The following is a 24025-nucleotide window of genomic DNA, read 5'->3' on the forward strand; positions in this document are numbered from 1 at the left end:
GTTTTGCAGTCAGGAGAGATTTTAGCAAATCAAACTCAATATGTCTAAACTCAAAATGACTAAACATGGGTAAGCCGTAGCACATTTTGTAATGCATTCAAGGGCAATAGCCATAAGGTGCACTATGACTTAGAACTCTATAGTAAATACACAAACACACATATTATAGGTATAACACTCTCCAAACTTCAAGGCTGTAAGTTTGTTGTGGGTGCTGTAACTGCCTTGTTACCCGAGTCACGTACTAGTATTAGTCATAGCAAAAATAGGCAGGCACTCCATAATCAAGACTACAACATTTTTATTTTTAGCCTCTCTCAAGAGCTCTATTGTGAGCCAAACATTGAAATAAATGTTGTATTCTCAGTTATGGAGTACCTGTCTGTTTTTGATAATATATATATATATATACATAGCCTCTCATGCATACCCAGTTAAAATCAACCCCACACTGATGAGACCCATCAAGGTCGAAACAGCTGTCTGTGGGTGGTTTTCTGGGTATGCACCTTAACCCTGGCTGTGCTCAAAGCTGTGACCATGCAGCAAGCTTAAGCCTATAGGGAACCATGTTAAAAATGGTTTTTGAGGCAAAAAGTGACACTGTGTGCTCATTTGCATGTCATTTCCCAGAATCCCTTGCTGCAGTGGAAGTGCTGTATGCTGGGTGATGATGGGGAAAGGCGGGGTTGCAGACCTGCCTAAGACATGCAGATGAGCATACAGTTGTATTTGCATATATATATATATATATATATATATATATATATATATATATATATATATATATATATAAACAAACATCACAGCTTGCACTCAATGTACTGGTTCATATAGACCGGTGCTAGTCTCAAATAATAGAAAAACAACATTACCATTCTCTCGTCCGGTAAAGAAAGACTGCACTCGGTTCAGTAATCATGAAAAACTGTATTGGGCATCTTGCACCCCCTTGAGAAAGGTCATATTCCGGGACCGAAACGTCAGATTGGGTGACTTATCTTTTCTATTCAGATGCCCAATAAAGTTTTTCATGATTACTGAACCGAGTGCAGTCTTTCTTTACCGGACGAGAGAATGGTAATGTTGTTTATATATATATATATATATATATATATATATATATATATATATATATATATATATATATATATATATATATATATATATATATATATATATATATATATATATATATATATATATATATAAACCATAATACTGAGTTAAGTTATGGTGAGTAAAAAAAGTGACAAAAACCCTCCACAGGAAAGCAAATATGCAAATATAGCTGTATGCTCATCTGCATGTCTCGGGCAAGTCTGCAACCCTGCCTTTCCCCATTATCACCCAGCATACAGCACTTCCACTGCAGCAAGGGATTCTGGGAAATGACATGCAAATATACACATATACATATACATATACATATACATATACACATATACACACACACACATATTCAATAAAATCAGGGAACGGTACTTGATCATCTAAAAGAGGTACAGTAAATTTCTACCTAGATGGAAATGTATAACTTGTATTACTAATGTTATTATTAGCTGTAAATATACAGTTCAAGTAAAATTCAACTGCCTGATCATATAATACAAGAATTAAAGTGGCAAACTAAAAAATACAAATGTTAGAGAAATAATTCCTGCCTGAAGATCTTACAATGTAGCTGGAGGCAAAAGGGACTTTCATAAAGGGATCTTCACACAAAAATAATAAATAAGAAAAAATATGGATCCCAGTCTCATACACCTTCACACCTTGATCACCACCTTTTCTCCTTGTATAGTTATAAGTGTGGCAGCCTCATTGACATAAATTAAAAAAATATTGATGTCGTTGTACAGGGCGAACGAGGTATACCTGGAAGAGATGGGATAGAAGGGCCAGCAGGTTTTCCAGGCACCGTGGTTTGTACAATTTTTCAGCCAGATCTGTATTCCTCTGTATTCTATGTGAAATCATTACTTCTGTGTTCTATGCGAAATCATTACTTCTGTGTTCTATGCGAAATCATTACTTCTGTGTTCTATGCGAAATCATTACTTCTGTGTTCTATGCGAAATCATTACTTCTGTGTTCTATGCAAAATCATTACTTCTGTGTTCGTTACAGTATGTTAATGCATTAGTCCATTGGGGGGGTCACAAGAAAACAGATGCATTCAAGGAAGGCGGAGATAATGAATGCCATAAACATTCTATAATCTTTCATGTTACCGCCAGCTATGTTTTCCATTATAAAGTAAAATATTTCCATAATTAAGTCAAACTATACACCTTAAACATACAGTACACTTACTTTTACTAGTGTTAAAATAAAGGCGTTGCTAACCTAATTCCATGTCATATCTAAACAATATAGGTAATAATCAGGCTACTCATTTTCTATCATGTATGCATACAGTATATCAAAAAGATCTATTTCCAATATAGCATTTGTTTTATATATACATTTATGTTGGAATGAGCAACAGTCATTGCCAATATTTTTTTGTATATATGTTTACATGTAACAACTTATATTGGGACTTTGATCTTAAGGATTTTTAAAATAATTTTAGTAAGATAATAATTAAGAATTCTGTGGAGCATTCTGGTTTGTACTTACTAATACAAAAGTAGAGATGACATATTCCCTTTCAACTTCATGCAAAAAGTGTTTATTATGCCCTATACACTTTCCGTCATTCTGGCCGCGCACATACAGCCTCTCAAAGCAATAATCTACAAAACATAGGAATATTTACCCCCTCCTGTTGCCGCCTCTCACTCATCGTTTGTATCAGACCCTCATTGGTGTTTGATGATTTCAGTGGGCTGTAGGCACGCAGTAAGTGGTGTACGATAAAGTCAGCACGCGGATGACGCCTGCTCAGAGGTGCGGCGACATCACATGGAGCCCGATGGGATTGTACCCAAAAGTGCATCTCTACACACAAAAAATAGTGATGAAAATACATTGAAAAACGTGTGCGCAAATAAATGGAAAAAACTTGATGTGAATACATGAAATCAACATCATGAGTCCTTGTATACAATAATACTATAGGGCTCATTCACTAAACTTCGATAAATGGCTTATAGCACTATAAAGGTGTAAGGAATCCGCTCCGCAGTTTGCTGGTTGCCTTGCCTTGCAGACATGTGCAGTCCTGGAGCACCTCTCCTGATGTTTGCTGCAGCCTGGATTCACTCACCAAAGCTATACACACTCCCTCTGGTATCTACTGCAGCTGTGCAGCCTATCACTGCAACCTAGACTTGCATTCATTCATTGGAGCAGTACCTTCACACCCCCCTCCGGGGATTGGCCCGCTGGCCTTTAAGTATTGTCTTCCCATAATGCTCCCTGCCGAGCATAGTCCTAACTGGATGTCTACTGTTTTGCCACAAGCCCTCGCTTGTTCTCCTATGCTGATACCAGGTTCCGCCCTGCGTCCTTCAGCTTCCTTCAAGCCGCTTGTTCTCCTATGCTGATACCAGGTTTCGCCCTGCGTCCTTCAGCTCCCTTCAAGCCGCTTGTTCTCCTATGCTGATACGGAGGTTCCGCCCTGCGTCCTTCAGCTTCCTTCAAGCTCCCGCTTGTTCTCCTGCGCTGAAGCAAAGGTATCCCCTATGTCTTCAGCTTCCTGCTTTCCTGCACTGAGGCAAAGGTATCCCCCGCGCCCTTCAGTCTCCTGATTCCTGCACTGTAGCGGAGGTTTCCCTGTGGATCTTCAGCTTCCTGGTTCCTGGGGCCTACTCTTTCCCTAATCTAGAGAGGCCGTGTCCTGGTTCCTGCGCTGTTACAGAGGATTCCCCAGCCGCTCAGGACTCTTGCGCTGTAGCACTGGTGCACCCGTGCAGCAAAGCGGTGTGCTATTCTGGTCTGCCTACCATCTCCTGTGACCAGTACCATGGGCCATGGTCGTCGCTCGCGCAGAGGCCAACCCCGCGCTCCTAAGCTGAAGCGGGGCTCTCCTGACTACCTGTTGCCGAACTCTTGCCTGAACAATGTTTATCCTGATATCTCCTGTCCTGACCCTGGCTTGTACAACGACGACGCTGTCTTCTCCTTTCCTGATCCTGCTACGTTTGACAACGAACTGCGCAATCCGGATCAGCCTGCGCGGTCTCAGGTCGGTGCTTTTACAACCCCACCTCAGCCTCGCGGTCCGACCCTGGTTTGTGGCGAGCAGAACCCTGACAAAAGGCCCTTAAAGTGCGATATTGCCTGTGTTGCTATTCACAAAGGTCAGATAACAGGGCAATATCGCACTGAAACGGCTTTTTACAGTAAAATAACAATCTGGCAAATAAAAGCTGTGTGATAAGCCCAAAAAATGCCCAAATCGTTAAAGATATTGCAAGATGCATAAAAACAGTTTCTTTTAGTTTTACTGCTCATTATTGATACTGGAGGCCGGCAGGGACCCCCTAGACACCCATGATCCCTGGGGGTCTTCATTGGTCCCCGACAGCCTCCGGTATCAATCCTCTGCAATTAAAATACAATTACAGCCAGTTTCATTACCATTGCGACTAACTGCTAAGGTAATGAAAGGGTTAAATAAAATAACACGCACTGCATAGTTATTGGTACATGGGGTGGATGAAGGTGGTAGCTACCCCAGAGTGGGTATTTAGGCTTTGCAGGAGGGTAGCGCGAGGGGTTAACCCCTTTATTACCGCTACTGTAATGATTTTTAATACCTAAATAGTATATAATTAATGTCCTGGTATTTGAATGTTAAAGTCTCTGCTCAATTAGTTACTGCTGTAGACAGATTACCAAAATGATCCATATACCTCAAAAAAGGTATCCACGAAATAAAAATAGTATTTAGTCCATGTGTCTAACTCTAATCCCAGTTCATCCTGATTCAAACTTTGTATGGTTAATGGAGACTTGAAGAAACAGGAGTGGACTAGAATGTTATGATTACAGGAGGGAAGGTTGGCAAAACTGCAAACTACATGTATTTTGTATTCCTGTTCGCCACTTCTAAGAACTAGTGGTAAGTCAGCTCAGTAAAATGGCACATTATGGGCCAGATTCATTAAATGGTGCTAAATTATGATGCCATTTACAGCAAAGTCATTTATCTGGGCCTGCAGAGGCTATCTAGCTCCTTCTACATTTTTGCTTGATCATAGTTTTACTTTTCCAATATTTTAGCATAATTTGGGCACTGACTGCAATTTAGTGCAGATGAATACTCATGAAGCATGACATTACGAAAGAGAAGAAGCAAAAAGGAGGTAGCCGTGGATGATCTCTGCGTTATATCGTCATGATCTACTCTTGGAATATCATAAACATTATACTAAGTTTGATGTTAATTACAAGTTTAACTTTTTGCTGTAAATCTTCATGATTTGATTCCTTTAAAAAAAAATCGGATGAGGATAAATATTTAACATTACTTTTGAAAATGTTTAGGTTTTTATAGACTCTCAGATATGTCTCCGATATGTCAGCTGATTTCCTGACACACTCGCAGTTGTAGGAATATACTCATTAAACTCTGATATTGCCAATGAAAAAATTCACCCAAACCGAGATAAACACCTGCCATTTTCCTATACTCATTCAAAATTATCTATGTTGAAAAATTGCACAATTTTACATCGCATGCACTTTTCACCCGATTAGTTCCTGTTTGTTGCAATATGGCCTAGAAATGTAACAGCAAGAAATCTCACCTTCTCAAAGTAGGCCAATTTGTTTTTTTTTTAAGAGAGCACCACATGGTGAGACGAAGGGAACACGGGAAGATCCTTGGGAAATATGCAAATAAAAATATGTAACCATTATTCAAATGGTTTACTTACATATTTCCAAGGTATCACTCGCTCAGGTATCTTCCCAGGTATCATTAGCTTCTTCAGGGGGAGTTTAGTTTAACAGATGATATGGAGGAAAGAAAGAGAGGTCCATTTAGCTGCACCCCATGAGAACAAATAAAACATATATCTTATACTATATTAGTGAAAGCACTGTATGTTTGCCTGCCTGCATGCCTGCATGCATGCCTGCCTGCTGGATGTCCGGTGTCCCTAGCGGCAATCTCATTGGTCCCTTGGCCCGCCCGCCCCCGCACACCTCTCATTGGCCTCACACACTCACACCACCCCCTTGGCCCGCCCCCCACACCTCTCATTGGCCTGAGGCGGACTTCCCCGCCCGCCCCCGCACACCTCTCATTGGCCTCACACACTCACACCACCCCCTTGGCCCGCCCCCCACACCTCTCATTGGCCTGAGGCGGAGTGACGGGCCAAAGGTCCAAAAAAATAAATAAAACACACACACACACACACACACACACACACACACACACACACACACACACACACACACCTCTCTCCCCTCTCCAAATCACCTTTTCCCCCTCCCCAGCAGCATCACCTCTTCCCCCTCCCCAGCGGCATCACCTCTTCCCCCTCCCCAGCGGCATCACCTCTTCCCCCTCCCCAGCGGCATCACCTCTTCCCCCTCCCCAGCGGCATCACCTCTTCCCCCTCCCCAGCGGCATCACCTCTTCCCCCTCCCCAGCGGCATCACCTCTTCCCCCTCCCCAGCGGCATCACCTCTTCCCCCTCCCCAGCGGCATCACTCTTCCCCCTCCCCAGCGGCATCACCTCTCCCCCTCCCCAGCGGCATCACCTCTCCCTCTCCCCCTCCCCGCTCCAAATCACCTTTCCCCCTCCCCAGCGGCATCACCTCTCCCCGCTCCAAATCACCTCTCCCCGCTCCAAATCACCTCTCCCCCCTCCCCGCTCCAAATCACCTCGCTTCCCGCAGCTGCCACGCGGCGCGTAAGATGGCGGACCCCCTTCCTCCCTCGCGGCGCCGAGTCAGACGGTGGCGGCGCCCGGAAGTACAGGTAGGTGTCGCTCCCCACCTCCGGCGCCAAACGGAACTGAGAAAGGGCGCATCAACTGAGGTGTGTGTGTGTGTGTGTGTGTGTGTGTGTGTGTGTGTGTGTGTGTGTGTGTGTGTGTGTGTGTGTGTGTCACTGTCCACTGCCCCCCCTCCTATCCACTGCCCCCCCCTCCTGTCCACTGCCCCCCCCTCCTGTCCACTGCCCCCCCCTCCTGTCCACTGCGTCCCCCCTCCTGTCCACTGCGTCCCCCCTCCTGTCCCCCCTCCTGTCCACTGCCCCCCCCTCCTGTCCACTGCCCCCCCCTCCTGTCCACTGCCCCCCCCCTCCTGTCCACTGCCCCCCCCTCCTGTCCACTGCCCCCCCCCCTCCTGTCCACTGCCCCCCCTCCTGTCCACTGCCCCCCCTCCTGTCCACTGCCCCCCCTCCTGTCCACTGCCCCCCCCTCCTGTCCACTGCCCCCCCCTCCTGTCCACTGCCCCCCCCCTCCTGTCCACTGCCCCCCCCCCTCCTGTCCACTGCCCCCTCCCTCCTGTCCACTGCCCCCCCCCTCCTGTCCACTGCCCCCCCCCTCCTGTCCACTGCCCCCCCCCTCCTGTCCACTGCCCCCCCTCCTGTCCACTGCCCCCCCCTCCTGTCCACTGCCCCCCCCCTCCTGTCCACTGCCCTCCCTCCTGTCCACTGCCCCCCCCCCCTCCTGTCCACTGCCCCCCCCCCTCCTGTCCACTGCCCCCCCCCTCCTGTCCACTGCCCCCCCCCTCCTGTCCACTGCCCCCTCCCTCCTGTCCACTGCCGCCCCTCCTGTCCACTGCCCCCCCCCTCCTGTCCACTGCCCCCCCCCCCTCCTGTCCACTGCCCCCCCCCCCTCCTGTCCACTGCCCCCCCCCCTCCTGTCCACTGCAGGAAATGCAGGGGGAGGAATCCATGCCTTTGAGGCGCCCCCCCCTCCCTTTGACGCCCCCCCCCCTCCCTTTGACGCCCCCCCCCCCTCCCTTTGACGCCCCCCCCCCTCCCTTTGACGCCCCCCCCTCCCTTTGATGCCCCCCCCTCCCTTTGACGCCCCCCCCCTCCCTTTGACGCCCCCCCCCTCCCTTTGACGCCCCCCCCCTCCCTTTGACGCCCCCCCCTGCCTTTGACGCCCCCCCCTGCCTTTGACGCCCCGCGCGCACACACTGACTGACTGCCGCACGCACGCACACACTGACTGACGCGCACACAAAGCCTGACTGACGCACGCACACACTGACTGAGGCACACACTGACTGTGTGTGCGTCAGTCAGTCTGTGTGTGTTTGTGTTTCTGCCTCAGACTCACTGACGCGCGAGCAAACACACAGTGACTGACGCACACACGCTACATGAAGCTGTAAAGGAGGGAGGGAGGGGGGGGACTGGATTGATGTGAATGGGGGACAAACAGAGAGAGGGGGGAGGAGAGAGAGGAACGGGAACATTACATCCCGGGCAACGCCGGGTCTCTCAGCTAGTAAGGAGATAAAAATGAACCTTGTAATGTATTTGTAATTAAACCAGGAGGTCAACAAAGACAATACCCCTATATCTAAATTATACAAAAAAAAAAAAAAAAAGTGTGAGGGGGGTGTACTTGTTACGGTTGCTTAACCCTTTTTAAATAGTTTCTACTTCATAAAAAAATATTTGTATACATATATACAAAGAGTATATATGCCGATGGAAATAGAATTGCGTTTCTTTAACCATCATTACAATACAAGTAATATGATGTATGAGCCCTTTCAGATGACACAGGTAACAATGTAGTCATAAATCATAAGCTATCGAAACTAAAACGCTTCCCAAGTCTAGAACTGCAGTGTTTACAAAAAGCAGGACACACGTGTGTTAAAAGCAGAGATGTGTGAAATTTCGTGGACCAAGCTAAATTTGCGGTTTCCCAAACCCATTCCCCCCCCTCCCCCCCGCAAAAACATGTAAAGCACATTTGAAGATATTTGCACAACTGGGGTTGAGTGACTTTTTGCACATGTTTGCATACTTTTGCGCAAGTGTAAATTTGTGCAAAAACACAAAATTAAGATAACAAAACACACAAAAAAAATTGTGAGGCAAATTTGAAGAAATTCGCACATTTCTGTTTGTAATCTGCAAATGAGCCAAAGCTGTAATCACTGCAATGAGAATATTTACCAAAATAGAATATTTATTTAAAAAGGCTTAATACATTGTACCATGCACTTTATTAGCCACTGCAATATGTTTGTTAAATGTTGATTCAGCTATGCAGGGGCTAAATAATGTGACATTTTGATGACCTATACTGTATGCCCTTAGAAGGTACAGTACGTGTATAAATGATTACCTTAATCTTTCAGCAGATGATGCTTAAAATGTACACAGATAGACTAGATTTCCAGAATGTCCAGACTTTCCTGGAAAAAGATTCATCAATATGTTCTGATTCTCAGAATGGTTGAAGCAGACTTTAATCCTTGAAAACAGTTACATTTGGAAGTGTTCCCATTTCATACCTATACCAATGTTTAACTAGCCAGTACAATGATTAAAAAAATAAATAGAATGGATGGCAAAGTTACAAGTAACAATATGAGTGTCTGGGCTGTGTTTCACAGAATAAATGCTACCTTTTTACTTTCTTTTTAGCAATACTACAATCTAACTTCATATAACTGGGCAGGTACATAGTATTTTAGACACACATGTGAACTATAACACTGAGCCACAGTATTTGTCTGTGGGCATATATACAGCCACAGACAATTTGTGGGTTCATAAATAACTAGGCATTGTACTCTCTGTTCCCTTAGACTAACTACCAAATGCTCCAATGGCCCAAAATCAGTGAGATTTGGGAATTTGTGGGCAAAAAGGACATTTTAATGGAAAAGTGCTACATTTTTTCAGTGAGACTCCACTGAGCTCTTTCAGTTAATATGTCTGTTAACACATCCATGTGTTAGTAAATGTATAGGAGGTATGAATCTTGGAGAAACCTGGGATTGCACTTAAGGAAGGGATGGGGAAGGGAAAATAAATGTTGTATTCTATTACATAAATATACTGCAGCAAGGAAATTCTGGGTGCCCAGTATGTTGTTGGAGTATACTAACACTTGAAATGAATAATTATTTGTTTATTTCTTTAGTGACTTTTTTCCCCCCTATTTGAAAGTTATTACTGGTTCCAGTAACTTTCTTGAGATAAATCTGCATAGCCACTTACCTGTTCATGCTTTATTGTGTTAACCCTTTTATTGCCAATTATCAAGTGGCGTTGCTGGTCACTCAAGCACTAAAAGAGTTAAAGCAGTAATATCAGCTCAATGAATAGATGTGTGGTCAAATAGGTTGCTCTAAAGTGGTGATTCCCAACAGGGGGGTTTGGAACCCTAGGGGTTCATGAGGTATCTCCAAAGCAATCGATAACATAAATATGTAATGGCAGATCCCAGGTAGCATAGTTTGATCCTGAGCCTGTGTGGAGACTGCACACTTAGTAAGGCCACAAATTGCACCTTGACATGGGGGGTATTGCGGTCAATGGCTGCAGGAGCTTCCAAAGTTGCTCCCCACAGTGCTTTGCATCCACACTTGACTTTGTCATCATGGACAGCTACACCGCCCATGCTGTCTGCACACATTGAGGTGCAGTGTGGAGCCTTATTAAGTGTGTGTTCCCCCCACGAGCTCCGGGCACTATACTGCCTGGGGTCGGTCTAACAGTTTTGTTAGCAATAGTCCAATGACTAAGCAATTACATTATTGAGGGGTTTGCAGAATAAATATTTTCTACCAGGGGTGCAAAATGTTAAAAGAAGGTTGGGAACCACTGCTCTAATGTGTTAGGAAATTCATACATGAACAGCTAACTCCACTAGAGGCACGGGCAGGGATTTTACTTTTGAAAGACTGTCCTGCATACTAAAATTAAGCAAATAATGTACTAGATGCAAAACGTCTGCTTTAATGTGTGAAAAACAGCTCACAAACAGCAGGAACATAAAAAAAAACAGATAAGAAAAACTTGGGACACATCTTGTCTGCCTTTCTTGGCATATAACCTTATACTGTATCATAATTAATCTTAGATTATTATCAACCATAAAGTAAACTCACTTCTGACTTCTACAAGCATTTATGAATTCCTTACTGTACTTGTCACTACTACTACTGGCAGCAGGTTGATCAATTAATTGAAAATATATATGCTCGCATTCCACTAAATCTGCCACCCTCATGCGTCAGGGGATTCTAGACTCCCTGAAATGTTCAGCTCTTTGAATCTCCTGCTTGCAAGGAGAGGAGAATTGTTGCTATCTGCAGTCACAGAAACAATTAGTCAGGCTAATTTGAGGTTGGTGCTGGTTGGATAACTGTGGTCTTAACCACACTGTCCCATTCTTCTGAATACTGATTTAGACAGTATGAATATTTATAATAATTAGGTAATATATCTGCGTACGTCAGATTGAATAAAAACAGGCACTTCATGTACTAAGACATGTGTTACCAGACACCGCACGCCGAGGACAGCAGGAACAGTCTCACTGACGACACCCTCTGATGGTTTGCGGCTGGCACCTCGAGGTAGATCCACTTTAGTTGGGTAACTGCTCTCAAGTCGTCATCAAGGAGCTTCCCTCTGATGTTAGACGGCTCCCATCTGGTGACTGGCTTGTGTATGGAATGATTCCGATGTAGGAGGAGTATAGAGCCACAGTCACACTAGCAGTCCGGTTGCTCCACACGATTTGCGACAAGCCGCCAAGCGAGGACGGCCGTCAGCTTTTTCAGCGCGCTCGTGGTGGTAATTGGAGCCCGCTATCCCTCGAGGGGTGATTAAATTCAATCCCTGAAGAAGTAGCCTTGCGCTATGAAACGCGTTGGATTGTTATTACATGATTGATCCCCCAATATCCAAGGGTATCCTCAGTCAATTGAATCACCCCTCGAGGGATAGCGGGCTCCAATTACCACCACGAGCGGCGCTGAAACAGCCGACGGCCGTCCTCGCTTGGCGGCTTGCCGCAAATCGTGTGGAGCAACCGGACTGCTAGTGGGACTGTGGCTCTATACTCCTCCTACATCGGAATCATTCCATACACAAGCCAGTCACCAGATGGGAGCCGTCTAACATCAGAGGGAAGCTCCTTGATGACGACTTGAGAGCAGTTACCCAACTAAAGTGGATCTACCTCGAGGTGCCAGCCGCAAACCATCAGAGGGTGTCGTCAGTGATCTGTTCCTGCTGTCCTCGGCGTGCGGTGTCTGGTAACACATGTCTTAGTACATGAAGTGCCTGTTTTTATTCAATCTGATGTACGTAGATATATTACCTAATTATTATAAATATTCATACTGAACTTACTTCACTATATGCGTTTTGCGCTGTTTTTTTTTTCTTCTTTACCACTACTATATAGGGGTGCCGAGCCACTCCAATATCAGCAGCTGCAGACACCTATCACCACTTAGAGGTTGTTGTTATTTTTTATATACTGTATATCACAGAGGTGTTTAACTCCATGGGTTCCATTGTGTCACATTCAAAATAAGGTTATATTATAGAGCGCACTTGTACATGTTTCTTTGTTCACTGATTTAGACAACATTTGCATTCCATTGTTAGAGCTAGGGGATACCTATTAATTATAAAGGTAATAATAATTATGGGTGTGACGTCATTGTAAGAATGTGAAACTGAAAGAGTTACAGATGTAGCAAGATTTACTGTGAGTGCTGGAGCGTGGCAGACCGGGGCCAAGAAAGCAGTGAGCAGCTCAGGAGAATTAATTCTGCAGAGGTCCCTGCTTCTGAATGGGATCATCGCAGTTTTAATCCTATTGAGCCAGGCACACCAATCTGTAAGAGCTGTGCAGAGGAGTCCCAGAGAGAAGCAATTTCTCTCTCTCTTTGTCCTCCTGAGCAGCTCTCACAGCAATCCCATGTTTTTTTTTATTTTTATTTTTCAATACAAGATTGAAGTAGGGGGTTTCCGGAGCCGAATCCTATTAATTTCAGCTCCGGGGACCCCCTGCTTCCGGAGATATAGACACATTACAAAGACACAGGTACTGTAGATACATTGCAAAGAAAAGATCTGTGTTTCTATTTATAATTACTAATAACAACTTCAAATTATTTCTGCAACATTTAGGGAAAGAAAGGAGAAAAGGGTGATCGGGGAGTCAAGGTGAGTTCTGTCAGATATGGCCCTTTTGAAATAAATGAATGTCTTCATTTGTTTTCGCCATGTACACAAAAAACTACAGTAGACTGCAAAGATGTCTACAACTCAGATCTAAGGTTCGAACTCAGAAACATTACAGTATCAATAAAGCTTGGAAGACTAGATTTAATAAAGGTGGCCAAATAAAAACATTGGTGTAATTAGTATTTTAAAGCAAATTTTACTCATCAAATTATTCACTAAAGCTATATTGCGAGCGTTAGAGCAGCAATAAAGGTTTTCTTTTGCTGAGTTGATATGTAAGCATTTTCTTTAATGACTACAAATGCAAATGAGCTTGAAAATATATGCAAATGAGCAATTAACAGCTATTTACCTATTCACATTCTATTTACTGAACCCCAAAACCTAGTGAAATCGGACTTCTTCCAGAAAATAACACCTACCCCAGGCAGGCGTTAAGCCTATCTTGCTTATGTATAAAATAGCCACTGTGGACATAGGCAAGATAAGACTAGTCAACCTAGAATAGGTGATACAAATATATAATATTAACATTGTAAATCATATCAATATATTAACCCTTTAGTAGCCCAAGTGGACTGGACACGATTAGCTGGTTACTTGGGCTACTAAAGGGTTAATATTGACACATATGAATGTTATGCTTTTTGAGAGTTATTCATCAAGCTCCACTATAGATTAACAGACTGATTGGGTGTTAAGTCAACGGGAGTTAATGCCTGTTCGAGTGTGTTAACCCTCAATGGGGCTTGATAAAACAGGGGGGTCTATGTCGTTGTTTTTTAATTCCTTTGCTGCCGGAAGGTATTTCTTTGCAGTGCACTCGTCCTGTGGCCTCAAGTATCAAAAGGGTTAAAACATTTTCTGCCATAGGGTTTTTTTTTAGAAATCCTATAACATCACTCTGTTTTGGAAAAAAAAAAAGATGATTAGCATTGTAATGAACAAATCATTTCTAAAGAACATTTTTACATATCGAACATTTACCAAAGACAAAACAAGTAGGAGCAGCTGAGGGAAAGAGGTGACCTAGCAGCAGCATCATCTCTGAACTTGGTTTGTCACCCATTCCCAGTTCTATAGGCAAGTTTCTTTATTCTCTGTGCTTCAGGCACCAATAATTACATTGTTAGTTTATTGTACCTGGACAAAAACATGTTTCCAAACTATCATATAATACAATAATAGTAAAACTGCTTGCCAGTAGAGATGTACAAAACGTGCAAAATGTTCGTTTCCCGCCCCACCCCCCAAAAAAAATGTGATTCTTGGCAAACGTTTCCCCAAGTCTCAAAGTGCTAATTGTTGCCAAATTAGTACTTGTTCAGTCTAATATCACCAGACAGTGAACGTAACATTTGACAGAATGTTGCAAATGAGCCTATTGAACGATATTGCGATGCGCACTAACTTAATGCTTGTTAATTGCTTGTGAGCGTTGACTATCGTGACATAAAAAGGACATGTTTTGCATGGTTCACTGCCCTATGCAAAGGTTTCGCACATCTCACCCTGCCACAGCTGGTGACTGGAAGCACATTCATCTTCTAATCTAATACAACCAGAGTTTGTCAAATGTTCAGAGGTTCAATGCACACAGCAAATATCCATTAAACAGACGCTGGTAGACAAGTCTTCTATTGTAGATCATTCAAATAGCATTAAAATCCACATGAAATTCATGACAACTGATCACTTTTATGCAGTAGGGCAAGGAAACAAATAAACTGTATCACAAAATACAACTGCAATGTGGCGATCAATTTGTTACATATTGTCCAGAACATATTGTATCCAAGTAAGCATAACAAGTTAAAGCAGGAATACAGGTTTTAATATTTTATTTTTTTAAAGTGAAACCTGTATTGCTGCTTTAAGTTTGTGTTGTTCATTGTAAAACTGCGCAATACTTTTAAATGTTAGGCTCATGATAAGATACTTTACGTTGTGCACAGGCCATTTAGGATCATATTTACTCAAAAGTGCTACTCCATAAGACACCTTCCCTGCTGGAAGACAAATTATGACCCCACCCATGTGAATGGGCCATACAATGTATACAGGCCGTGCTATTCCATAAGACACAATTTATGCTTGAACACACTTGAATGGACTGTAAAAGGCCATATTTACTGAGGCGTGCTGTAAGGTATCTAATGGAGTAGCACTGCCCTTAAAGCAACAAACCTGCCTTTGTTAACCCCTTTTTTGCATGGGAACTGGGTGCTCCCTAGAAGCTGACCTGTGTTAATTTAATCTCCAGAGACCCCCTGGTTCCATAAATACTTTGAAGTTACTCATATTTCTTCACAAGGATTTAAACGGCTGTCCAATAGGAAGCCATAACTAGTGATGTTGGGGCTTCCTGTTGGCTTGGCGCGTCCTACGTGATTTGGTGGTCATTTTGTTTCTAGCAGAGGAGCATTTAACACCAGTGATTCCACTGGTAAGTGTCTCGGAAACTGGGCCGTCCCAAGAGCTGAAAATAACCAGATTCAGTTCATGTGGACTCCCTGCTCTTCCATGCTGTCAAAAAAGGGAAGAAAAATAATACTTCCAGACGGGATTACAGTCTTAATGTTTCTTTTTTTGAGACATGGTCTCAGAGACAAGATTTTCTCTTCAAAAAGCTACTAACTTAAAAAAATCAAAAAATCTGGAGATTATATTTTATTAAATAAAACAAGAAAGGTGTAGTTTATATAGTTCACAAATGTTCAGTCTTTTTTTTTATTGTTACATTTATTACTAAACATAGCAGGCGGATGTTTTACTGATTCTCGTTTAATATAGGGTGGGAGAGGGCAAGATGGTGCTAGCATCGTTGGGCCTCCAGGACCACCTGGGCCAATGGTAACACTTCAAGATGTAAGTATATCCTAAAGGTTAAGGGTCCATTAAAATAATCATTCATCTGGTAAAAATGTTGTACATGTTCAAATGCATAAAACTAATAATGTTAAACCCTCTTTGTGTTGTCTGTTTTTCAAGTGGCATCGCACAATATAAGAGTGAAGTATTAATTTTGTATGATGTCACAGGGTCTCAACTGTGAAGACGTTTTCCATCATGACTCTTGCATGGATGAGTCTTACCGTAGACTTCTTCCATCATACCATCCTTGCATCTCACCCAATGTACACAATTATGTCATTGGTTATTATATCAATTGTTGTAAAAATATCTGTTGCTGCTTTTCTGTTTGAAAGTAACTGAAGTACTGGTGTGATCTTGAAAGATTATGTATGAATGACCTACATGTCTGTAATGTTTGTCTGCAAAAAGTTAATAGTATAAATATATATACTGTATAATATATATTTGATATATAATATTACTTGTGGTTAAGGGGTAACCGAATATAAATAGATGTTAGCAGTTATTTACAAGTGGTTCAAATCCATACGGCACCTTCAGCCACTGGAAGACATCTTGTGGACCATTCAAGTAAATATGCAGTCATGTGTCTTCTGGCAAAGTATCGCTTCATAAACATGCCCCTTTATGTCTAACTTACTACAGGTTTGAAAACTAGTTACAAGTTTATAAAAAGTCATTTTTTTCAAAGGAAATTTTAATGATATCCACTTATTTTTCAATTAGCTACTACTTAACGACACAGAAGGACTGTTGAACATTACTGAAATTCAACTACAACGTGGTTCTCCAGTAAGTAAACCATTGTCTGCTCACCTACTACTAACCCAATCTATGTTATTGTTTGTGTCTCGGGTATTAAAATGTATTATTATTACTGTATAAAAGCCTGGAGATTAAGGCCCATGTTTAGTAAGTATTGCTGTCCCACAAGACACTTTTGGTGTTGCAAGGCACCTTATGGCCTATTCAAGCGAATCAATAACAGTAATTTACATACATGTAATGGATGCTGGACCACTGACTGCCTGCAACAGCACGAGTTGGATTTTCTACCTATACATCATAGCATACTATACCTATTTATCTGCTCCAAGTAAATGGGCTATGACATGTCTCCAGCGCTGCAAGGTGCTATGTAATAGCACTGTATAGTATATATAGTGTCAAATGTACTTTGCTGTCTGCAAAGTGTAAAGGAATATTGTACATTATATGAAGTAGTAAATAAGATGAGTGATCCTGGGCAAATCCGTCTATATCTACGTGCCTCACTGTGTTAACTTTTTATTAGTCAATAATCAAAGTATTGTTTCTTTCTCTCTTTCTGAACTAAAAGCGAAAAAAAGCTGCACTCCAGTGGTCTTTCAAAAATAGAAATGACATACAGAGCAGAGAACTGGTACTGTGCATTAATTCCTCTATGCAGTGTTGCATAGCTGGGAACTAGAAGTTCACTCATCTGCCCACACAGTATTCTGTTTATTAGGAGGGAGCCTTTCATCCTTGCAGGCAGGTGCAACATCCAACTCTTGCTGTTACCTCCAGGCAGATAGTCAGGGCTGCCAACAGAAATCATGGGGCCCGGGACAAATGAAAGGAGCGGGGAGCAGCCTCCCCCTCCCCCCCCCCCCCATAGCTCACCTACCACGGAAAAAAAAGTTTATTTGCGTGCAACTTTTACTTAACTGTTTTGTTCTTATTGTAATATGGAAGAAAACATTACAATGCAATCTGTTTATTTTAATATTTTCGACAAAAGACAAAGATGCCCAATGCTACATCCAATGTGACAAAAGGCCTGGGGGATTCAGTATGGGCCTAGGGGCGTTAAGTATGGGCATGGGGGGGTGGAGGTTAATTATGGGCCTGTGGGGGGTTATGTATGGGCTTGGGGGGGTTAAGTATGGGCCTGGGGGGGTTAAGTATGTGCATGGGGGGGTTAAGTATGGGCCTGGGGGGGTGAAGTATGGACCTGGGGGGGTTATGTATGGACCTGGGGGGGTTAAGTATGGGCCTGGGGTTTTAAGTATGGGCCCGGGGGGGTTATGTATGGACCTGGGGGGGGTTAAGTATGGGCCTTGGGTGTTTATGTGGACCTAAAGGGTAAAGTACAGCATGGGACTAAAATGAATTACAGTACCTCTCTTCAACCGGTCACCGGTCGGTCCTTTCGATCGGTCAGCGAGGGGCTTACTACCGGCCGCGCCCCCTGACTCACCAGGCAAGGGGTGCCAACCCCAGCAGACCCCCCCAGTTGGTGGCCCTGCAGATAGTGTCCAGCACCCATCATGCCGTATGTAAATGACTGTTGTTAATAAGATACTTCATTTATTGTGTTACATTTAACACACAGTATAATGCTCACCAAAAATATCAATGTTTTTACAAAAGGGGGAAAAAATTAAAAGAAACACAGCAAACATTTCCTAGGGGCAAGTTTTCATCAGTGCAGCCACACTTTCACTACAAGTAAAAAAATAGTAATGAGAGAGCAGCACTCAGAATAATGCTCACCAATAGTTCAACTTGCCTAGAAGAGATAGGGAGACTGGAATAGCCAGTTCCTGACATTGTTTATCTCAACTACTGTAGGACAATGCCCACATAGCACCTACACAGTAGAAATGGTGTAAGGCAATGCGTAGCTGCAGAAATGAAGGGACATGGATGCAGCAAGTATAATACAACGCATTTTCTTTTGTATAATTGTAGTTACCCATACCAAGGAAGACCTATGATTAGCTAGCAGAACATTAAATGTGCATTTCAAGTTGAATTCATACCTTTGTTTTTAAACATAGGTGGAAAGTAGGGGGTTTCTGAAGGGGAATCATGTTAATTTCAGGTCCAGGAACCCCCAAGTCCCTGACATACATACAGGAGAAGGTGCGGCTTGTAGTCCATGGTTGTTTAAGTCCCCCATGTCATGTGGCCCAATAGGATGCTTCAACGGACAACGTTGCAGCTTCCTTTGGTCCACGTGACACAGGAAATTAAAACCTCCATAATATTTCCCATGGTGAGGAGGAACCGGAGACACCTTCCCAGGTATGTCGGGTTTCAGAGGGTCAAATTAATGTGGTTCAGCTCTGGTGACTCCCAGCTTCTCACCCATGTTAAAAATTAGAGGAGGGGTGTAAAACAAATCTGTAGGGAGAACTGCTCCTGTGAGTTCAAAGTATGACAGACTGAAAGAAAATCTGCATCCATAAACAACTTAATTCCCCTATCAAAAGTTTATTCTCTGTAGAGAAAATTAACTTATATCCATCACAGAGACTGTTTTTTTGTTTGTTATGTATGTGTAGAGCTGTACATAGCGCTTTACATCAGTAATACACTTGACATAATAGGAATAAGAGCTTCATACATAAAGGTAGACATTGGGAAAAGGAGTCCCTGCCCTGAAGAGCTTAAAATCTATGTGGTATGTAGGGAGAACTTACAGAGACAGGAGGGTGGTGTAATCATATTTGTGTTATATAGTATTGACCATGTATACATTGTTTTATTCAGAATTTTCGGGCACAATAATCCCCTGTCTTGATGAGCTTACCATATAAGTCCAACGCATTTCTTCGACCTTAAGGGCCATATTTACTAAGAAATGCTACGCTACAAGACACCTTAAAGTCCATTCAAGGGAACAGACTGTAAAGGGCAATATTTACTAAATTGTGCTGGAAGGCATCTTAAATGGCTGAAGGAGTGACTCGGTGAGCAAAGACACTGACTGAAAACAAGGAGACAGAGTTTGAATCAGGGGAGCCTGCTTCAATTCCGGGTGTCAGCTCCCTGTAACCTTGGGCAAGTCACTTTCTCACTGTGCTCCAGGCACCAAAAAATAGATTGTAAGCTCATCTGGGCAGAGACTCATGCCTGAAAAAATTCCACAGTGCTATGCAAAAAAAAAACCCATATATTAATAGCACTGCTTAAATATGGCCCAAAATATGCTCCTTTGTAAATGTCTTTGTTTATTCACATTGCAGGGTTCTGATGGTAGACCCGGGACTCCAGGATTTCCTGTGAGTATATACTGTATGTAATATTGTTTTGCTTCATCTATTATTTATCATCCGTTTAAATTCTGGTAAACACTAACATTAATTATACCCTGTAAAGAGAGTATAATTTGAAAACACTGTGCAGCAGAAAGTGACATCATACATTTTTTAAATAATCCCCAGAACTGAAAAGAACACGATTCAGCTTGTAAAATTGTTGTTTTTAACTTGTAAACACAGTATATATATATATATTTTTTTATATATATATATTATATCAAAGTAGAGCATTTAAGAACAGGTCACAAGGGGCCCCAATCTTTTATACTAATTTACAATATTTGTGGACTCCTGATGAAGTTACATTTTAATTATTTTTGTTTCTTTTTTTACTCTATAAGGGACCAAGAGGACCAAAGGGTGATATTGGGTTGCCTGGTACAGGTGGACCAAAGGTAAAGAAAGGATTAACCATTAAATGAATGATTTTTTTGCCTACAGTATATTGCATGCGGAACAATATATTTCTCATCTTATTGTCTTATAGAATCATTATTAAAATATGTTAATAATGTTCTTTAGCTATAAGACATACATCTTAGAACTGGATAACAGCTATAAGCGTTATCTTTGTTTCTTAATCCATATGGAAATCTGCATCCAAACTCCAATTTTAAAGGAGCACCCCCCCCCCCCCCTTACTCATGCCCCCCTTCACCAGTAAGTATCTAGGAAACCAGGGATCCCCAAAGCTGTAGAAAGTGCAGATAAGCTCTGGAGGCCACCCACTTCCAATCCTATAAATAGTTATAGGTGGTCAGCAATTTACACATGGTAGGAGTCCATGTGGTACATCAACCAATAAGATTGCTTTATTTGCCATATACAGTAGATATTACCAATGATGCCTGTGAAAAGAATCAGCCCTGCAATGTCCACCATCATTGTTAAGCGCAGCATCACTTGGAAAATCAACCAACCTGATTGACCTACCACTTGGGCTCTGACAACATGTTATGGGATATTGGCAGACCATGAATAAAGGGTCTGCACCCTCCCAGAACACATTGGCTCTCTTCAGAAAGAGGGCATGGAACATAAGCGTCCGATAGGAAGAATGAAGACACATTTGTATTTTTGAAGAAATATCCATAGAGGATAACTCTTCAATCGATGGAAGATCAATTACTTCAATCAAGATTGAGAATCAGAGTTCAAAAGACATGGATGTATGCAAATGAAGTTCGGGCCCTGGATTAGACCTTTGCTTTGCATTTTTTTGTTCCGCTTTTTTGTGAGTGGATTATTTTCAGGCATTGGAATATTTTTGAATACTTTGAATTCATTTTATGGATTAGGTATGGAAGACATTGGAGGAGTACAAAATATTGTAGATGGGGTAAATGGTTCTATTTAAGCTGTTAACACCTTTGGTGCCAATGAAAATACGTAGGCTCTCTGTGAGAGGGCCTAGGTAGCCTAATAGACCCTCAAGGGGTTAATGACCACTATATATATGTAACCCATTTTGTGAACCGGCCGACCCACCCAATCTCACATTGGCCCCTCGTGGTCTAACCGGTTCCTTTCCCCGCAACACACCTGCTCTAAAGGGCTACTGGTGACTGTATAACACCTGTGGCTCCAGGAGATCTGAGCCTCCGCTAGCTGGGAGCCTGGGGAAACCCTTACCATTACCTGGTGCAGCGCCTCCACTTACCCAGGATCCCCCGTTAGGAAAGATAGCCCTGAGTAAGAAATACAATAACACACGTATACGATAACCAATAACTAACACTTTACTTAACACACACATATAACTCATTACATAACATAACATAACATAACCTGATGCTCTATCCGCATCACCTCAGCCCAATGTCTGGTGTTCCCCACCCAGTGTCCTGTGATCCCCCACACCCAATGTCCCGCACACCTACGGAAGGTCGTGGGTGACTGCGCAGTCACTAAATTAAGCTAGGGCCCAGTTGGTGCACTTATAATACTTGGAGATACCTTCCGAGCACTCCGATGCTCGGGACCGCAACTCTCTTCTAAAAGGGTCAGACGTCCGTCTGATCCTTTCCAGGTACTCTGCCGGTGGACCCCAACGAGGGTCCCACCGCTCCACGGGAACTGCAACCGGATCACGGCAACACCAACCGCATGGGAACAGCAACCGCCGCTATCCCTTCCTATCACTAACTACTCCTAGAGTGACAGCAACCCTAACAGGACAGGTACCCTAACCTAGGGCCTGTCCCTGACGAACCGCAACCTGGGATGGCTTGGGGAAAACTCCTAGGGCCTGTGGAACCATAACCTGCCCCCCCTTCCCCTAGCTACCCAGTCCTATCTGTAACTAACAACTAGCTATTAACTAGCTAGTCCTAAAGCACCTGCAGCTGACACACCACTCACACTGTCAGCCTGCAGGGATCCACACACGCTGCACGCACACACAGCTACCTGAATGATACACACCATTCACTGGAACCCGCAGCCAATCCACTGCTTGCACACTGTGCCTCTTTGCCAGCGCCCACAGCCCTCTCCGCTGTGGCACTGCCAAACTTGCACCTGCCGCACCTAAGGGTCACCTCCCTAGCTATGGCCGTCCCTCTTCAGTTACCCCCTGCCCTTACCGGGAATTGGGGCCTGCCTGCTGATCTAGGGAGAACCCTTACCTCGGTACAGGAGCCACACACTCCCTGTACACTTCCTACTCCTTCCTTCTCCTCTGCCTGACTGACTATCAAAGCCCGGGAAATGTATCTATATTCCCGGGCTGAGATTCCTCCAGCCCTATTGGCCGCAAGGGAGCACCTGACCTCTGTCTCCCTAAGCCTCCTGGGAGTTGTAGTCCCCAGGGGCTGCCTAAAGCATTGGGGCCGCGTGCGCACTTGCCCTGCGCATGCGCGAACCCCTAATGGCCGCCGCAACTCCTCTTTTCCCTGTCCTGCCCTCGCGCGATCTCCCTGGGGCTTCCTTAGCTTCCTACCCCTCTCTGCGCATGCGCGACCTATCTGGGGCCTTCCCTGCGCCTGCCTGCTACCGCGCATGCGCGACCTGACGGCTGATGGCGGCGCCCTGCTCTCGGAGCCGCCCGAACCTCCAGGGATGCCGAGCGCTCCCTTCACTGGCCCCCACCCTCGTGAAGCGCCGGCGGGTCCACCGCTGCCTCCGGCGGCACCCGCGACCCCACGGCGCTCACGGCAGAAGGGCAGGGATTTTAAATTTACCTCGGGGCTACATATATATATATATATATATATATATATATATATATATATATATATATATATGTGTGTAAGAAGAAAGAAAAAGAAGCCCAAAATTATAGCACTCAGGTTTACCATATGAGATATCAAAAATACAAGTTTATTAATAAACTTGTATTTTTGATATCTCATATGGTAAACCTGAGTGCTAAAATTTTGGGCTTCTTTTTCTTTCTTCTTACATATCCATTGGCCCATGTAGCACCACTGACATACTATTAAGTAAATATTTATGTTGTCAGTTTGCGGTTACCTCCACATAGTCGTGTGGATGCGGGGTCCAGTCTCTCTCTTATATATATATTCACAAAAGAAAGTCCAGGGCACTCAGTACAGAAACCATATGCAGAGAAAATCAAAACAATTACTTATCTTAAGGTACACAGGGTGCTTGCAGAGGGGCCAGGTTCACCATCCAGCACTAAAATAGATACAGGAAACCACAGAACTGCCGCACACACTGGAAATCTTAGAAAATATTTACTGCATCAAAAAACAGGAACAAGTAAATTAGGGCGACGTTTCGGACCTCCTGGAGCTTGATAAAGGACCAGGAGGTCTAAAACGTCGCTCTAATTTACTTGTTCCTGTTCTTTGATGCAATAAATAGTTTCTATGATTTCCAGTGAGTGCGGCAGTTCTGTTTTTTCATATATATATATATATATATAGTTTTTAAGGGGGTTCTTAAAGAAATATGACATATTTGCACCACTAATTTAAAATTACATTATTAACTTCATATCATATATTAAAATAGT

General features: G+C 43.3%; 1 protein-coding gene and 1 long non-coding RNA gene across 6 annotated transcripts in view; one reads left to right on the forward strand and one right to left on the reverse strand.

Annotated features, from left to right (window-relative positions):
- Positions 1-24025, forward strand: part of COL15A1 (collagen type XV alpha 1 chain) — a 378174-nt gene that overhangs the window by 299636 nt on the left and 54513 nt on the right. For all 4 annotated transcript variants that reach the window (XM_075586146.1, XM_075586144.1, XM_075586145.1 and 1 more), the window contains 6 exons: positions 1863-1925; positions 13040-13075; positions 15890-15964; positions 16700-16765; positions 19969-20004; positions 20385-20438. In XM_075586146.1, the coding sequence (XP_075442261.1) occupies positions 1863-1925; positions 13040-13075; positions 15890-15964; positions 16700-16765; positions 19969-20004; positions 20385-20438 (330 nt within the window). The remainder of the gene's footprint in view (positions 1-1862; positions 1926-13039; positions 13076-15889; positions 15965-16699; positions 16766-19968; positions 20005-20384; positions 20439-24025) is intronic.
- On the reverse strand, positions 2548-11791 carry LOC142487235 (uncharacterized). 2 transcript variants are annotated; one of them, XR_012799169.1, is made up of 4 exons: positions 11393-11791; positions 9225-9294; positions 5832-5882; positions 2548-2946 (listed from the first exon to the last, which is right to left on the reverse strand). It is a non-coding gene; the product is annotated as an uncharacterized LOC142487235 (long non-coding RNA). The 2 variants fall into 2 exon arrangements; XR_012799168.1 differs by lacking the exon at positions 11393-11791 and having other exon boundaries at positions 9225-9589.

The sequence above is a fragment of the Ascaphus truei genome, chromosome 2, assembly GCF_040206685.1.
Source record: "Ascaphus truei isolate aAscTru1 chromosome 2, aAscTru1.hap1, whole genome shotgun sequence".
Lineage (NCBI taxonomy): Eukaryota > Metazoa > Chordata > Amphibia > Anura > Ascaphidae > Ascaphus > Ascaphus truei.